The sequence below is a fragment of the Pseudophryne corroboree genome, chromosome 9 (genome assembly GCF_028390025.1).
Source record: "Pseudophryne corroboree isolate aPseCor3 chromosome 9, aPseCor3.hap2, whole genome shotgun sequence".
NCBI classification, from domain to species: domain Eukaryota; kingdom Metazoa; phylum Chordata; class Amphibia; order Anura; family Myobatrachidae; genus Pseudophryne; species Pseudophryne corroboree.
In genome coordinates this window covers 114,716,261-114,734,435 of record NC_086452.1, presented here as the reverse complement: position 1 = coordinate 114,734,435, position 18,175 = coordinate 114,716,261, and the positions used below count along the sequence as shown (strand labels likewise).

The window sequence follows — 18,175 nt, the reverse complement described above, 5'->3', positions numbered from 1 at the left end:
TGTGTGTATGCACAGCACACTGCCCGATCCGTACATAGATATATCTGCAGATCAATTGATCTGCAGATATATCTAATAGTGTGTACCCACCTTTAGGCTACGGGAGGGGAGGAAGGAATTAGGCTGCAGGGAGGAAGGGTTAGCGTTTAGCTGCAGAAAGGAAGGGTTAGGTCGCGGGGAGGGAGAGTTAGGGGTAGGATAAGGATTAGTCTTATGTTCTTCACAAAGCAATGTTGGGATTCTCACTGTTGGGATGCCGGTGTTGGTATTCTGATTGCTGGCATCCTCAACACCAGGATCCCGTATCATGGGGGTCATTCCGAGTTGTTCGCTCGTTGCCGATTTTCGCTATGCTGCGATTTGTTGCTAAATGCGCATGCGCAAGGCACGCAGGGCGCATGCGCTTAGTTATTTAACTAAAAACTTAGTAGATTTGCTGTGGATTCTGCTGCGCTTTTCAGTCGCTCTGCTGATCGGTGAATTATTGACAGGAATGGGGCGTTTCTGGGTGGTAACTGAGCGTTTTCCAGGAGTGTGCTAAAAAACGCAGGCGTGTCAGGGAAAAACGTGGGAGTGTCTGGAGAAACGGGAGTGGCTGGCCGAACGCAGGGCGTGTTTGTGACGTCAAACCAGGAACTAAACGGACTGAGCTGATCGCAATCTGTGAGTAGGTCTGGAGCTACTCAGAAACTGCAAAGAATTATTTAGTAGCAATTCTGCTAAACTAACATACACTCCCGGAGGGCGGCGGCCTAGTGTGTGCAATGCTGCTAAAAGCAGCTAGCGAGCGAACAACTCAGAATGAGGGCCCATATCCACTGGTAGCATCAATTGCGTTTCCCTGCAAAAGCCACATCCAAAATTGGTCAATGACAGTCTGGGCTAGTGACGCTATGGGCTGCATTTATTATACTATAATCAGTTTGGAGGGTGCCAAGAGAAAGTTGGCAAGTATAAGCTGGGGAAAGCAGGGATAGGGATACATTTTATATATATATATATATATATATATATATATATACATGAGTATATACTGTAGTCTTTTTGTTGTTTTAAACACATTTCAGAGGCTGCTAACTGTCCCATTTGCCCAGTGGTGCAAGTAGAATTTTTTTTCTTAGTGGTACTGATAGCACGCGCCACAGGCATGTGCCAAAAATGGGCGTGGTCACGTGTCATGAGGAGACGTGGTAACATGAAACTACTTCAGTAGCTACATGCAATAGGGGCGTGGCCTATTATGCCACACACTGTAATGCCCCTTACACATTATGCCAAACACCATAATGCCCGTTACACATTATGCCACATACTGTAATGCTTATTACATATTATGCCACACACCATAATGCCCATTACATATTATACCACACACCGTAATGCCTATTACACATTATGCCACACACCATAATGCTTATTACACATTATGCCACACACCATAATGCCCATTACACATTATGCCACACACCGTACTGGATATTACATATTATGTCACACCGTATTGTCTTTTACACATTATGCCACACACCGTACTGCCTATTACATATTATGTCACACACAGTTATGCCGCTGACACCATTTTATGTCCGACACACAAAAATGCCCCTTACAAATTATGGCCCACAGTAAGGCTTCTAAGTACTCGCTGTCAAGGGTTTCATGGCAAAAGATGCAGCTTTCTGCATCTTCTCCTGGCAGCGCCAGCGTTCCCGGCACTTTTGCGCCCCCATGACATTTTTGTGCCGCTTACATGCATAATGCCCCCTGCAGTGCTGCTTACACGCATAATGCCCCCTGCAGTGCTGCATACATGCATAATGCCCACTGTAATGCTGCTTACACACATAATGCCTACTACAGTGCTGCTTACACGCATAATGCCCCACTAGTGCTGCTTACACACATAATGCCCCCTGCAGTGCCGCTTACACGCATAATGCCCTACTGTAGTGCTGCTTACACTCATAATGCCTACTACAGTGCTGCTTACGCGCATAATGCCCCCTGTAGTGCCGCTTACACACATAATGCCCCCTGCAGTGCCGCTTACACGCATAATGCTCCACTAGTGCTGCTTACACACATAATGCCCCCTGCAGTGCTACTTACACGCATAATGCTCCACTAGTGCTGCTTACACACATAATGCCCCCTGCAGTGCTGCTTACGCGCATAATGCCCCCCTGTAGTGCCGCTTACACACATAATGCTCCACTAGTGCTGCTTACACACATAATGCCCCCTGCAGTGCCGCTTGCACGCATAATGCTCCACTAGTGCTGCTTACACACATAATGCCCCCTGCAGTGCCGCTTACACGCATAATGCTCCACTAGTGCTGCTTACACACATAATGCCCCCTGCAGTCCCGCTTGCACACTTAATGCTCCACTAGTGCTGCTTACACACATAATGCCCCCTGCAGTGCCGCTTACACACTTAATGCCTCCTGTAGAGCCGCTTACACACATAATACCCCTAGAAGGACTTACTGCCCTACTACATGCTCATTGCCTGGGGTTTCTTGCTTGTTGCCAGGTGTTACATGCTCATTGCCAGGGGTTTCTCCGCTCGTTGCATGGGGTTACAAGTTCATTGCCAGGGATTACATGCTCCTTGCCGGGGGTTACATGCTCTTTGCCAGATGTTTCTATGCACAATGCCCAGGGGTTACATGCTCCTTGCCAAGGGGTAGGTGCACAGTGTGCACCAGCACTCCCAGAATCCATGCTTCCAGGTACCGCTGGGATTGCTGCGCTCTCCTGACAGACGCTAGATGTGAAATATTACCTCTATCGTCTGTCTCCTCCAAGGCGCTGGCCATGCGGACAGAGGCCCTGTGCCCAGCAGGGCTGGTGGTACAGCGTACTGGCACCATATCTCTTAATGGTACGGCGTACCACCCCAAACCACCCTACATTCAGCACTGTGTGCCCCACAAATAAATAGTTTCACATTACCTAAGCCTGATACTGAGTTACCGTTCTAATACTGCATACTAAACAGGTGCATTTAACCCCCCCCCCCCCCCCCACACACACACACACACACATGCGTCCACCTCATGTCCTGTATTTTTTTGAGACCACCAGAAGTCAGCTACTCTTATAACTATTGGAGCAGAGTAACTGTTATGTGATCACAAGTTAAATGGTATCCATTTATCATCCATTTATTGCATTAGGAGTTCTGGGCTCTGGCTCACGATATAGACATGACATGATTGCTTTTGCGAGTCCCTGTTTTTGCATGTGATTGTTAGTTCATACCTGTGAATGTTAACTTCATATTGCCAGGGGTTAAAGTGAGCCGGAACGGGGCGGAACTGCGTTCCGTCAGTTCTGCTTGATGTGTTGCTGGCACTGCAGGGAGATGCCGGATGCCCGCTGAGATTGTGTTACCAGCGGGCACCCGTCTCCCTCTCTACAGCGGCAGCCGGAGGCAGGAGCTCAGTATTGAGCTCCGGCGCTGTCGCTGTGCGATATGGGAGAGACGTCATGACGCCTCTCTCATAGTGCTGAAGAGCGGGCGCCCAGAGGACTGCAGCGACCGGACACGGAGCAGGGCTTGGTGAGTATGGTGTGTTTTGTTTGTTTTTTCTTTCTTTTGTATAGCGGCATCTGCTGGGGGAAAACTACTGGGGGGCATTACTACAGAGGGGCACCTACTGGGGGCAAACTACTGGGGGGCATTACTACTGAGGGGCATCTACTGGGGCAAACTACTGGGGGGCATCTACTGGGGGCAAACTACTGGGGGGCATCACTACAGAGGGGCACCTACTGGGGGCAAACTACTGGGGGGCATTACCACTGAGGGGCATCTACTGGGGACATTACTACTTGGAGGCATCTACTGGGGGACATTACTACTGGGGGTCATCAACTGGGGGAAAACTACTGGAAGACATTACTACTGGGGGCATCTACTGGGGGAAAACTACTGGGAGACATTACTACTGCGGGGCATCTACTGGGGGCAAACTACTGGGGGGCATTATTACTGGGGGCAAGCTACAAGGGGGCAAACTACAGGAGGGCATCTACTGGGGGCAAACTACTGGGGGGGGCATCTACTGGGGGCAAACTACTGGAACACATTACTACTGGGGGCATCTACTGGGGGGCATCTACTGGGGCAAACTACTGGGGGGCATACTACTGGGGGGCTTTATTAATGGGGGCAAGCTACAAGGGGCAAACTACAAGGGGGCAAGCTACTGGGGGCAACTACAAGGGGGCAAACTACCGGAGGCATTACTACTGGGGGCATAACTACAGGGGCATTACTAATGGGGGCGTAACTACAGGGGCTAAACTACAAGGGGGCAAACTACAGGGGGGCATTACTACTGGGGACATTACTACTGGTGTCTAAACTACAAGGGGGCAAACTACAGGGGGGCATTACTACTGGGGGCATTACTACTGGTGGCTAAACTACAAGGGGGCAAACTACAGGGGGGCATTACTACTTGGGGTATTACTACTGGTGGCTAAACTACAAGGGGCAAACTACTGAGGCTAAACTACTGGGGGCATTACCACTGGGAGGCTAAACTAAAGGGGGGGTAAACTACTGGGGTTATAACTGCAGGGGCATTACCACTGGGGGCATAACTACTGGGGCTAAATGACACGGGGCATTACTACAGGCAACATTATTACTGGGGGCAATACTACACAGGGGCATTACTAATGGGAGCACTACTAATGAGGGCATTGTAAAGGGGGCACTTCATAAGGGGCATCAATCCTGGAGACATAAGGAGCACTACTACTGGGGGCATTGCATAAGGGGCACCACTACTATGGGCTCTATATAAGAGGCACTACCAGTACAATAGACATTGCATAAGGAGCACTACTACTGTGGGCATTGTGTAAGGGGTGCTACTGCTGTGGGCATTATGTGTATTATGGGGTGCTACTACTGTGGGCATTATTACTATTGTGTGACCATGCCCCTTTCTTTTTGAGACCATGCCCCTTTTTTGCGGCACGTGCCTACGGTGGGCGCAATACCTTTATTACATGGGCGCCGTGGGGAGGGGGTGAGTTCCACCACCTCTTTAGGACCACTTTAAGCACTGCATATTGCCACGAATAACAATGACAAGAAATGTTAATTATCGGGTCTAAACAATAGATGGGGTGCACACTATACAGTGCTCATGCAGATTGGTTGAGAGTACCAAGATTGCACAATGGTGGTCATTCCGAGTTGATCGCTCGCTAGCAGTTTTTAGCAGCTGTGCAAACGCTATGCCGCCGCCCACTGGGAGTGTATTTTAGCTTAGCAGAAGTGCGAACAAATGGATCGCAGAGCGGCTGCAAAGTTTTTTTGTGCAGTTTCAAAGTAGCTCAAAACCTACTCAGCGCTTGCGATCACTTCAGACTGTTCAGTTCCTGTTTTGACATCACAAACCCACCCAGCGTTCGCCCAGCCACGCCTGCGTTTTTCCTGGCACGCCTGCGTTTTTCCTGGCTCGCCTGCGTTTTTCCAAACACTCCAGAAAACGGTCAGTTGACACCCAGAAAGTACGCCCCCTTCATGTCAATCACACTGTGGCCACCAGTGCCACTGAAATGCTTCGCTAGACCATGTGCAAAACTACATTGTTCATTGTACTCGTACGACGGGCATGCGCATTGCACAGCTTACGCATGCGCAGAACAGCCATTTTTTAGCCTGATCGCTGCGCTGCGAACAAATGCAGCTAGCGATCAACTCGGAATGACCACCAATATATCACATAGTGTGTATTATTACTATTATTAAATCTTATTTTAAGGCGCCACAAGTGGTTCTGCAGCGCCGTACATAAGGCAAACAAGACAGAATAGGATAAAACAGAACATTACCTTAACTAAGCATAAACAGAACAACAAATAACAATCAAGCCAAAGATCTCAATGCACCTTACAGTTGGGAAGCAGGTGAGTAGCAAAGGTAGGAGTGGTCACCAATAGTGACGGCAACACTAGCAGGTATGGAGCCGCTGGACGAGATGGGCAGCTGAAGGCAGAGGAAGTTCAGGAAAATGGCCAGTGTGTGGGTATCGGAGTGCAAGATAAGAGGGCTGGGAGAACAGGATGGCGGAGGACCCTGCTCCTATGAGCTTACATTCTAAGGAGTACTCACTTTAGGCAGTTCTATTTACTTATTACCAGTTATTTAAATAGCACAGATATATTCCACAGCGCTTTGCAGAATATATTGGTCATTCATATCAATCCCTGCCCCTGTGGAGCTTGCAATCTGTGGGGGTCATTCTGACCCGTTCGCACGCAGCGGTTTGTCACTGCGGTGCGAACGGGTCCAGAATGCGCATGCGCGGCGGCTTCACTGCGCATGCGTGACATTGCCCGGCGACAGGGGTCGCCGGGTTACGTACAGGACAACAAAGAAAGCAGTCGCAGTGCCGACCGCAAGAAGATTGACAGAAAGAAGGCGTACCTGGGCATCACCGGAACGTTGGAGACCGTTTTCGGGGAGTGGAGAAGAAAACGCAGGCGTGTCCAGCAGAACGGAGGGCGGATGTCTGACGTCAAAGCCGGCCCCAGCATCGCAGAGATCGTTGCACAGGGTAAGTATGTCCAGGGCTAGTCTTGTTTTACTTGAAATTTTTTTAGCTTAGCAGGGCTGCACAAGTGATCGCAGCCCTGCTAAGCTAAAATACACTCCCCCATAGGCGTGGACTAGGTGATCGCAGCAGCAACAAAAAGTTGCTGGCTGCGATCAACTCGGAATGACCACCTGTGTTCCTTACAGTTACATGTACACACTAGAGTTATTTATATTGGCCCTCATTCCGAGTTGTTCGCTCGGTAAAAATCATCGCATCGCAGCGATTTTCCGCTTAATGCGCATGCGCAATGTCCGCACTGCGACTGCGCCAAGTAAATTTGCTATGCACTTAGGAATTTTACTCACGGCTTTTTCATCGGTCTGGCGATCGTAATGTGATTGACAGGAAATGGGTGTTACTGGGCGGAAACAGGCCGTTTTATGGGCGTGTGGGAAAAAACGCTACCGTTTCCGGAAAAAACGCGGGAGTGACAGGAGAAACGGGGGAGTGTCTGGGCGAACGCTGGGTGTGTTTGTGACGTCAAACCAGGAACGACAAGCACTGAACTGATCGCAGATGCCGAGTAAGTCTGAAGCTACTCAGAAACTGCTACGAGGTGTGTAATCGCAATATTGCGAATACATCGTTCGCAATTTTAAGATGCTAAGATTCACTCCCAGTAGGCGGCGGCTTAGCATGAGCAAATCTGCTAAAATTCACTTGCGAGCGAACAACTCGGAATGAGGGCCATTGTTTGGAGCTAATTAATCTAGCAGGTATGGATTACCTGAAGGAAACCCTCGCAAGCACAAGGCGAATATACAAACTCCAAACCATCAGGGTCATGGTAGAAATCAAACCCAGGACCTCAGTGCTATGAGACAACAATACCAACCATTACATCAACTGTGCTGCCCAGTCCTGCACAAGTACTATTTCAGCAATACTAAACTAGCCATAGCAATATTAATAAAGAAATACATATTTATTTATTTATTTATTTATTTATTTATTTATATTAAGTATTATTTTCTTCCGAAAAGTGACTTCATGTTTTCCAGGTGTACTAGTTCAGCTTTCTGCCTAACACTCTTATAAATAAAATGAAATATTCAGTACATAAAAGAGCAAAATATTATTTTAGATGTCCATATAGCAAGCGCCTAATTCTCAACATGATTCATGTAAGTTAATTTAAATGACCTGTTTAATATCTGAATCACCAGTGGTACAGCAGAAATTTGCTTAGAGGAATCTCTTAGCCTTATGATGAGAAAATAATTCTCAGAAGTTCTCTTTTTTATCAATTCCAATCATTTTATTGCATTATACTAATGGCCTGGGGAATACATTTATGCTCTGTATTTTCCTGGTGCTATCTCCTATATATTTGCCTTAGTCTGTGACTCTGTGCCCGTAACGCTGGGCGGAGTCACAGAGCTGGGCGGAGTCAACTGCATCTGCTGCAGGGAGCTACCCCATACCCAGTGCCAGCAGCAGTCAGGTGCAAGACCCTACCTTACAGTATAGGAGGTGAGGATGGCCACTAGCTGCCGGCTGCTGTGCCTGTCCTCCCCCCCCCCCAATCACCTGTGGCAGCGGGCTGTGTGCTGTGCGGGTCCTGAAAAGGGGGCGGAGCTACGGCGGCACGAGGGGGAGGAGCTACACGGAATAGAGGGGCGGAGCTACACGGGACCAGACAGCTGAACAGTGGTGGAATCAGCATTGCAGTGACGGCCAGCCAGACTTGGTAAGTGGAGGGTGAGAGAGAAATGTGTGTGCGTGTGTGTGTATATAGTGGGGGGGGGGGGTGACGTGTGTATATATGGTGGGGTGTGTGTGTTTGTATATATGTGTGAATTGTGTGTGTGTGAGGTATGTCTGTGTGTGCGCACTTTATGGACGCCACTGCTGGGGGGGCCATTACATGCAAGGACGCTACTACTATAGGGGGGGCATTACGTATAAGGACGCTACTACTATAGGGGGGGCATTACGTATAAGGACGCTACTACCATAGGGGGGGCATTACGTATAAGGACGCTACTACTATAGGTATAGGGGGGGCATTACGTATAAGGACGCTACTACTATGGGGGGGCATTACGTATAAGGACGCTACTACTATAGGGGGGCGTTACGTATAAGGAGGCTACTAATACTGGGGGCATTACATATAAGGACGCTACTACTGGGGGGGCATTATGTATAAGGACTCTATTACTTCTGGGGGGCATTATGTATAAGGACGGTGCTACTACTACTGGGAGGGCATTACATGTAAGGATGCTACTACTACTGGGGGGGCATTATGTATAAGGACGGTACTACTACTGGGGGCACATTATGTATAAGGATGCTACTACTACTGGGTGGCATTACGTATAAGGACGCTACTATTACTGTTGGGGGGCATTACATATAACTGTTACTACTACAGGGGGGCATTACGTATAAGGACGCTACTACTACGGGTGGGGCATTACATATAAGGATGCTACTATTACTGTTGTGGGGCATTACATATAACTGCTACTACTACTGGGGGGGCATTATGTATAAGGACACTACTACTATTGGGGGGGCATTATGTATAAGGACGCTACTACTACTGGGGGGGCATTATGTATAAGGATGCTACTGCTACTGGGGGGGGCATTATGTATAAGGACGCTACTATTACTGTTGGGGAGCATTACATATAACTGCTACTACTACTGGGGGGGCATTATGTATAAGGACACTACTACTATTGGGGGGGCATTACGTATATGGACGCTACTACTACGGGTGGGGCATTACGTATAAGGACGCTACTACTACGGGTGGGGCATTACGTATAAGATGAATAAGATTGTGCTACATTGTGGCGTAATTTTAAATGGGGGTACTATTGTGTGGCCATGCCCCTTAGTTGTGAGACCACACCACTTTTCCCGATGCACAACAAAGGAATATGGGAGGGCGCAAAATTCATAGTTTGCAGGGGGGCGCCGAACACCCTAGCACCGGCCCTGGCCACCAGTAGCAAAAGTACACCACGGCCACTGACACTATCTGCAGGGAGGGGAACAGCGCTGATATGGAGGGTACTTGCAGGCAGCGAGTCGCCGCCCGCAGCTCCTCTCCCACCTACACACCATACCTGTCGCCTGACACCCACACCCCAGGGAGAGGGCGCTAGCTCAGGCACCGCTAGATCAGCATCTGCAGCATACACACAAGGGCTGCCATGCTCAGCGGCAAGCGGTGCGGAGCATGTGCAGCGGGACAGCGCCAGGACGGGACACGCACTAAATATTGCTGCTGGGCCGGAGCTCCCTCCGTCTGCAGCCTAAGGACGCGCGCCGCACCTCTCCAGGGAAACACCATGCCTGCCCGCCCACAGGGCTCCGGACGCTTACCTATGCTCCGCGATCACAGCAGCTGACGCTGCCATGCAGGATGGAGGAATGACGCCCGTCAGACGGGGCGGACAGTGTGCGGCGGAACGGGGCCAGGAAGGAATGCTGACCACGACCCATTGCTGCTTGGTCTGAGCTACCTCCCTCTGCAGTCACCATCTCACAGCAGCAGCCTGGAGGTTAGTGGCCACCACTACCCGCACATCCTTACCTCACACATACCTCACACATACCTCACATATACCTCACATACCTCACACATGAGAGCAAAGGTACACACACTGTGACATCACACCTGTAGCCAACCCCTATATCTGCTAAGTACTCCCCGTCACTATGCCCTGTCACCCTCATCCTGCTCTCTAACTGCCTGTCTGTGTACTGGCCTTCACCCCTCTTACACCATCACCAACCCTCACTAACTACCACAGAGACTATGGCCCTCATTCCGAGTTGTTCGCTCGGTAAAAATCTTCGCATCGCAGCGATTTTCCGCTTAATGCGCATGCGCAATGTCCGCACTGCGACTGCGCCAAGTAAATTTGCTATGCAGTTAGGATTTTTACTCACGGCTTTTTCATCGTTCTGGCGATCGTAATGTGATTGACAGGAAATGGGTGTTACTGGGCGGAAACAGGCCGTTTTATGGGCGTGTGGGAAAAAACGCTACCGTTTCCGGAAAAAACGCAGGAGTGGCTGGAGAAACGGGGGAGTGTCTGGGCGAACGCTGGGTGTGTTTGTGACGTCAAACCAGGAACGACAAGCACTGAAATGATCGCAGATGCCGAGTAAGTCTGAAGCTATTTAGAAACTGCTACGAGGTGTGTAATCGCAATATTGCGAATACATCGTTCGCAATTTTAAGATGCTAAGATTCACTCCCAGTAGGCGGCGGCTTAGCATGAGCAAATCTGCTAAAATCCGCTTGCGAGCGAACAACTCGGAATGAGGGCCTATGTGCACTGATATCTGCCCCTCCACCACCTGCAGCGCCCCTGGACCCCTCCCCATCCCCCGCAAACCCCCGCACCTGCCCCTCCACCACCCGTGGCACCCCCACCCACTGCGCCTTCAGACCCCCTACCCCACCCGCAGTGTCTTCCAAACCCCTCCCCCATTTGCAGCAGCCCCTCCCCATCCGCTGCACCCCCGGACCCATCCCCTGCACCCCCACCCCTCCAGCAACCGCAACACCTTCGGTCCCACTACCCCACCCGCAGCACTCACCCCACCACCAACCACTCCACCTGCGGACCCCCTACACCACCTGCTCCTCCACCACCTGCAGCCCCTCCCGATCCACCGCACCCTCACCCCCCTCCCTCCCTCCCCCACAGCAGCGCCTCCAGGCCCCCTACCTCACCCGCAACACCTGCACCCTTCTCCACCAGCAGCGCCTCCGGAACCCCTCCCCCATCCGCAACAGCCCCTCCCCCGCCTCCCCCACCCACAGCACCCCCACCCCTCCCACATCCCCTGACCCCCTCCCCATCCGCTGAACCCCCGCACTCACCCCTCCCCCATCCGCTGCACCCACTGACCCATCCCCTACACCCCCACCTCTCCAGCAACCGCAACACCTTCGGACCCACTACCCCACCCTCGGCACCCACCCCTCCACCACCCACTGCACCTCCGGACCTCCTCCACCACCCGCTCCTTCCCCACCTGCAGCCCCTCCCCATCCACCGCACCCCCACCCGCAGCGCCTCCAGGCCCCCTACCTCACCCGCAACACCTGCACCCTTCCACCCTGCAGCGCCTCCGGAACCCCTCCCTCATCCGCAACAGCCCCTCACCCGCCTCTCCCCCACCCACAGCACCTCACCTCTCGCAACACTCCCGGACCACCTCCACCATCCGCTGCACCCCCGCACCCACCCCCTATCCCACCCGCGCACACACCCCTCCACCACCTGCAGCACCTCCAGACCCCCTCCCCCATCCACCGCAAATCCACACACCTGTCCCTCCACCACCCGTGGCACCCCCACCCACAGCGCCTACGGACCCCACACCTCCACACACACGGACCCTCCCTCCTCCGGACCCCTAACCCCATTCACTGCACCCCCCCTCTCCCACCCGCAACGCCTCCACACCTCCTACCCACCCGCCACACCCTTTCCCACCCGCAGTACCTCTGGAACCCCTCCCCCATCCAACCTAGCACCTGCCCCTCCCCCACACACAACGCCCCCCCGGCCCCCTCCCCCGGTACCCACCCGCGGCGCCTCCAGACCCCCTATGCCACCCGCTCCTCCACCACCTACATCACCTCCGGACCCCCTCCCCCATCCGCCACACCCCGCATCTGGCTCTCCCCCGCCCGCTGCACCTTTGGATCCCCTACCCCACCCACGCAGCAGGCCCTTCCCAATCCGCATCGCCTACACCATTCGCAACAGCACCGCACCCGCCACTCCCCCACCCATGTTACCCCCGCATTCACCCCTCCCCCACCCACCGCGCCCCCTGGACACCTCCCCCATCCACTGCACACCCGCACCCACCCCTTCCCCATCTGCAGCGCCTTCGGAACCCCTCCTCCATCCGCAACAGCCCTGCAGCTGCCATCCCCCACCTGCGACACCCCTGCTCCTACCCTACCCACAGCGCCTTCATACCCCCTCCCCCATCCGCGGTCCCCACTCCCCAAACCCCTTCCTGTTGCAAGGGACTACGCCCCCTTCACCATCGGACGCCCTTTCATTGTGCAATATTCAAACACTAACAAAACTAGGAATGCAGGTAATACTCCATATATTGAACCCCAGAAAGGCGTGCAGGGGTTAAGGGGGCGTAGCCCCTTCCGCCTTCATACCCCCTCCCCCATCCGCGGTCCCCACTCCCCAAACCCCTTCCTGTTGCAAGGGACTACGCCCCCTTCACCATCGGAAGGCCTTTCATTGTGCAATATTCAAACACTAACAAAACTAGGAATGCAGGTAATACTCCATATATTGAACCCCAGAAAGGCGTGCAGGGGTTAAGGGGGCGTAGCCCCTTCCGACGGTGTGAAGAGCGCCCGTAGGGCGCGATGAAGCACCTAGTGTGCTATATAAGAGGTCAGGAGAAGGCATCTTACTCCACAACGTAATGCCCAGCTAAAACCTCTAAGTGTTCTCAGTAATTTAACAGTACATTTTCTTCATCAGCAGGAGGAATACACATGACAAATAAATTACATTATAATGCGTTTACTGTGAATATTGTATATTGTGGTAGTACTTCCATTCACAAGTAAGTAAGTACATGCCTGAAATTACAGATTTTGTTTGTCATTACTGGAAAAGAAGATTATTTCAGCTTACCTCTCTGGGAGCTTGAACGTCAATGTATTCCTGGAAAATACGACGAGCTTTAGCAGGCAGTTTGTTCATAGAGCGAGTCTTCCTGTAGTCTTCACAGGCCACCCAAAACTCAAGGTTCTCCTCACTGAATTCAGTCTGCAGGAAGGCACGGAACGCAGAGCGGCCATCTGTTGTACAAACCCACTAATCAGTCATCAAATAGCAGATCAGTATATTTTATTTTATGTAATTAAAGTAACATGTTTGATATTACATTAATTCAGTGTACAAGTAATGTGTATCTCCAAGGTGGAAAGAGTAGAGAATTACCCCCTACCACAAATAATGAGAATATGAGAAAGCAACAAGAATTTGGGTGTCTGTGGCCAAGCACTTTTAAACAGGGCACAGAAGTCTAAGGTGATTTATATTATCCTCAAAGTCTTCAACGCCCATTATTAAATGACTGTGGCCTGAACTGATCAGGATTTCCCTCACTCATAAGCCAATTACAGCAGCCAGCATGAGAAATGATTTGTGATCAGCTGATTTCATCTTCGTTTTTTATTTATTTAATTTAATCATTTACCTTAAACTTAATCATAAAGTTGATGATGATGATAATAACAACTGCATCTAATATGAGGCCTTGTTAAGATACAATTACAGCATATCTTTCTGTGCTTTAAATGCATTCTTACATGGGGCAGATGTATTAAGCCTGGAGAAGGGATAAAGAAGTGATAAAGCAGTGATAAGCGCGAGGTAATAACGCACTAGTCAGTCAGCTCCTAACTGTTATTTTTCAAAATCCGTAATGATTGGCTGCTACATTATCACCTTGCGCTTATCACTGCTTTATCACTTCTCCAGGTTAATACATCTGCCGGTTCTCTAAACTACATGTATCTTAGCGATGTGAATCAAAATAGCCAATACAGGTTGAGTATCCCATATCCAAATATTCCGAAATACGGAATATTCCGAAATACAGACTTTTTTGAGCGAGAGTGAGATAGTGAAATCTTTGTTTTCTGTGGCTCAATGTACACAAACTTTGTTTAAAACACAAAGTTATTAAAAATATTGTATTAAATGACCTTCAGGCTGTGTGTATAAGGTGTATATGAAACATAAATGAATTGTGTGAATGTACACACACTTTGTTTAATGCACAAAGTTATTAAAAATATTGGCTAAAACGACCTTCAGGCTGTGTGTATAAGGTGTATATGTAACATAAATGCATTATGTGCTTAGACTTAGGTCCCATCGTAATGATATCTCATTATGGTATGCAATTATTCCAAAATACGGAAAAATCCCATATCCAAAATACCTCTGGTCCCAAGCGTTTTGGATAAGGGAGACTCAACCTGTATTACAGCCTGCATTTTGTATGTACTATGGAGATATTCAAATTCTCACCCATTATGAAGGTGCCTTCCTGAAAAGTCTCCAATAGATGTCATTTGTATATGCTGCCTGACTCAGAGATGGTTGGTAATGCAGCCTCGATCGCAGCCACTCTCTCAATAGCGATAGCTCCACTGTACGATGGGGTATACAAGCACTGAGACGCCCACTTTCAGGCTCTGTGGTCTGTTCGGTTGGGATGGAGACTGTAAATACTCGAACATTGACATTTGTGGCAGCCTAGGGTCTCCTCTAGCTACTCTCCTCAAATCCAACTAAACATGGCCTCTGAAGCATTGGATATGTGATTGGGAATACAGCAGCATTCCCAGACATGCCTGTGACACACCCATAAAATGGCCACTTTATGCCTTCACTATAGGACACCTCTCAGTCTCCACCTTGAGCCACCCAGGGATCGTAAACCCTTTCTCAAAGCCATACGGAATTTAAATGCCATTGGACACTTGGGTTGGTGCATGCGCAATAAGGGCTACCAGCACTAGCAAATTAAAAATAATCACTCAACTGCGGGTACATCGACACTGTGTCTGTCTCTGTATCAAGCATATAAACTAGTAACCTGTAAACAAGGATTTAGATAGACAACCGTTATCTAGCGCATTAGGTTTTTATGGAGTCTCTCTCCTGCTGCCAGTGGAGAGGGTCCTGTGCTTGCCACTAATATCTGTGACAACGGAATCTAGCTGATAGCCATTATAATAATTCAGACACAACTAATGGAAGGGAAAGGGGAATTGGAAAAGGAATCCGTTCAACGGATCGACCTACGCTAGATCGACAATGTAAAGACCGACAACAAATGATCAACCAAGTCAGATACAAAACATCTACAAGCACATGATCGACAGGTACGATAGATGGACAACATACATATCGACATCACAACATCGACACATCACAAACAAGAAAAACAATACATCGACACGTCTAGTTATACAATGTCGATCATAACATTGTCTATCCAAATGCAATAGATCATTCATACCGGAACCATTGGAAAAGGACTGCTGCACTAGTTACATACCAGCAATAAGTGTTTCCAATGCCCCATATTTTAGTCACCTTTGAGGGTGCTGCCACAGACAGTATTGTTGCCAATATATGTTAGGAGTGGACATGTTCAGAAGAAGAAAGAATTGGTCTTAAAGTGGTGTACAAACGAAAATAATAATAAGACTCTATAATAAGACTTTATATATTCTTATTATTTTCAATTGTGCACCACTATAAGACCAATTCTTTCTTCTTCTGAACTTGAAATAATTCCAACAAAAACGAGATGATCCAGAACTGCAGGCAGGTTTGATTTGCATACAATTCTCCTGATTTGTAGCAACTAAACATGTGTGAATGCTGAGGAAATGCACATGAGGTTCACAAAACGCATCGCCACAACAGAAAAAGTTATTTGCTGCATTGCAACTTTCTTTGCAAATTATTCTCTACTATTTTAGTCCCATAATTATTCAGTTAATTATTTTATATAGATTATCAAAGTTCACAAATGGGAATTATGCCTAACATTTAGATTTCTATTGTACATTCATTTTTTTATTTAGAAGTCAGCTAGTTTAACTTTATCCTGTACATTAGAGAAGACTAAATTGATCATGTTGGCCTTAATCATCCTCGAAACACAGTACATTTGTCAGGTCTGCATTGATGGCTCTTTATAGTGGTGTTCCTCATATTCTGGTATACTACATGTTTCTTGAGGAAAATGACAAATGCTGTCTTTAACCTTGAACTAGTGAAGACAAAAGATTACCTCATGCTGTTTTCAAGCACATCAGCCTTTAGGTGTAATGGCCCTGTGTGCACTTTCAAATTTAATTTCAGGACATGTCTCTGAGACCAGTAATACACTGGATGGCAGCTGGTAAAGTGCTTTGCAGATACAATTGCTGGGAGACTTTTTAAGTCTTAGGTTTTTGTGTCATCCACAGTTTTTTAGATCGTCTTGGCGATTTTGCAATTCATAATTAATATTTATAATTTATTTATTTATTTACAGTTTCTTATATAGTGCAGCATATTCCGTGTTGCTTTACAATTGGAAACAACAATGATAAGACAAACTAGAGAATAGGAAGGCCTTGCTCGCAAGCTTACAATCTATAGAGTTATATCTATGTGGTTCTTTGTGGGGTTATCATAGTATCATTGATTATTATTATTATTATTATTATTATTATTATTACAGGTTGAGTATCCCATATCCAAATATTCCGAAATACGGAATATTCCGAAATACGGACTTTTTTGAGTGAGAGTGAGATAGTGAAACCTTTGTTTTTTGATGGTTCAATGTACACAAACTTTGTTTAATACACAAAGTTATTAAAAATATTGTATTAAATGACCTTCAGGCTGTGTGTATAAGGTGTATATGGAACATATATGAATTGTATGAATGTACAACCACTTTGTTTAATGCACAAAGTTATAAAAAATATTGGCTAAAATGACCTTCAGGCTGTGTGTATAAGGTGTATATGAAACATAAATGTATTCTGTGCTTAGACTTAGGTCCCATCACCATGATATCTCATTATGGTATGCAATTATTCCAAAATACGGAAAAATCCGATATCCAAAATACCTCTGGTCCCAAGCATTTTGGATAAGGGATACTCAACCTGTATTATTATTATTATTATTATTATTATTATTATTATTATTATTATTATTATGCTTCCACTTCTGCTGTTGTTTCAGCAAACTGGGAAAAGTCAGTTCTCATTGACTGAATATATTATTCTGTTTTCTGTGCATAATTTTCAAAATCCTACTTGGAGAGGAGAGAGTGAACTGTAACAGGCACACCCTATCTCTCTTGTGTCCACTGCACTACTGTTCAGATCATGAAGATAAACATTACCTTATGTTCATTACCATACACAATAAGACCATGACCACTAGTACTTTCTTATAGCCAAATAAAGTTGATCATGCATAACATGAACAGACTTATACATGCAGTGTCGGACTGGAGCATGAAGGGCCCACCGGGGGTATGCAGTGGTAGGGGCCCATGATTAGAGGTGTGGCCAGCCTCCAAAGGGGGTGTGGCCAGCCACCACAGAGGTTTGGCTAAACATTATAGAGTACCTGGTCTGGACTCCTTGATAATTTATATAGTAAATTAATGCTAGTGCATGTATGATAATGTGCCAGATTAATGACAGCAATGTACTGTAGAGAATACATCATAATCCTGTGCAGTATAAGGTAACATATGTATAGTATATAATTCAAGTGCACAGTCTAGAACCTGATCCCTAGAGGAGGAGGGGCCCCCAGGCACTGGGACCCACCGGTGGTTTCCCCTGTACCCCTGTGGGCCAGTCTGAGCCTGTATACACGCCATTTCTCCATCTGAGTCTGGTGCAATGTGGGCTGCGCTCTAACTGCCAATTTAGTAGAACCGCCTATACGTATTTCTGCTCAAACATCATGAGGTTGTT

At 48.1% G+C, this 18,175-nt stretch overlaps 1 protein-coding gene across 4 annotated transcripts in view; it reads right to left on the bottom strand.

Annotated features, from left to right (window-relative positions):
* The window catches only part of RGS8 (regulator of G protein signaling 8), a 100,383-nt gene that overhangs the window by 15,362 nt on the left and 66,846 nt on the right, over nt 1-18,175 (bottom strand). For all 4 annotated transcript variants that reach the window (XM_063939778.1, XM_063939775.1, XM_063939777.1 and 1 more), the window contains exon 4: nt 13,290-13,456. In XM_063939778.1, coding sequence (XP_063795848.1) covers nt 13,290-13,456 — 167 coding nt within the window. The remainder of the gene's footprint in view (nt 1-13,289; nt 13,457-18,175) is intronic.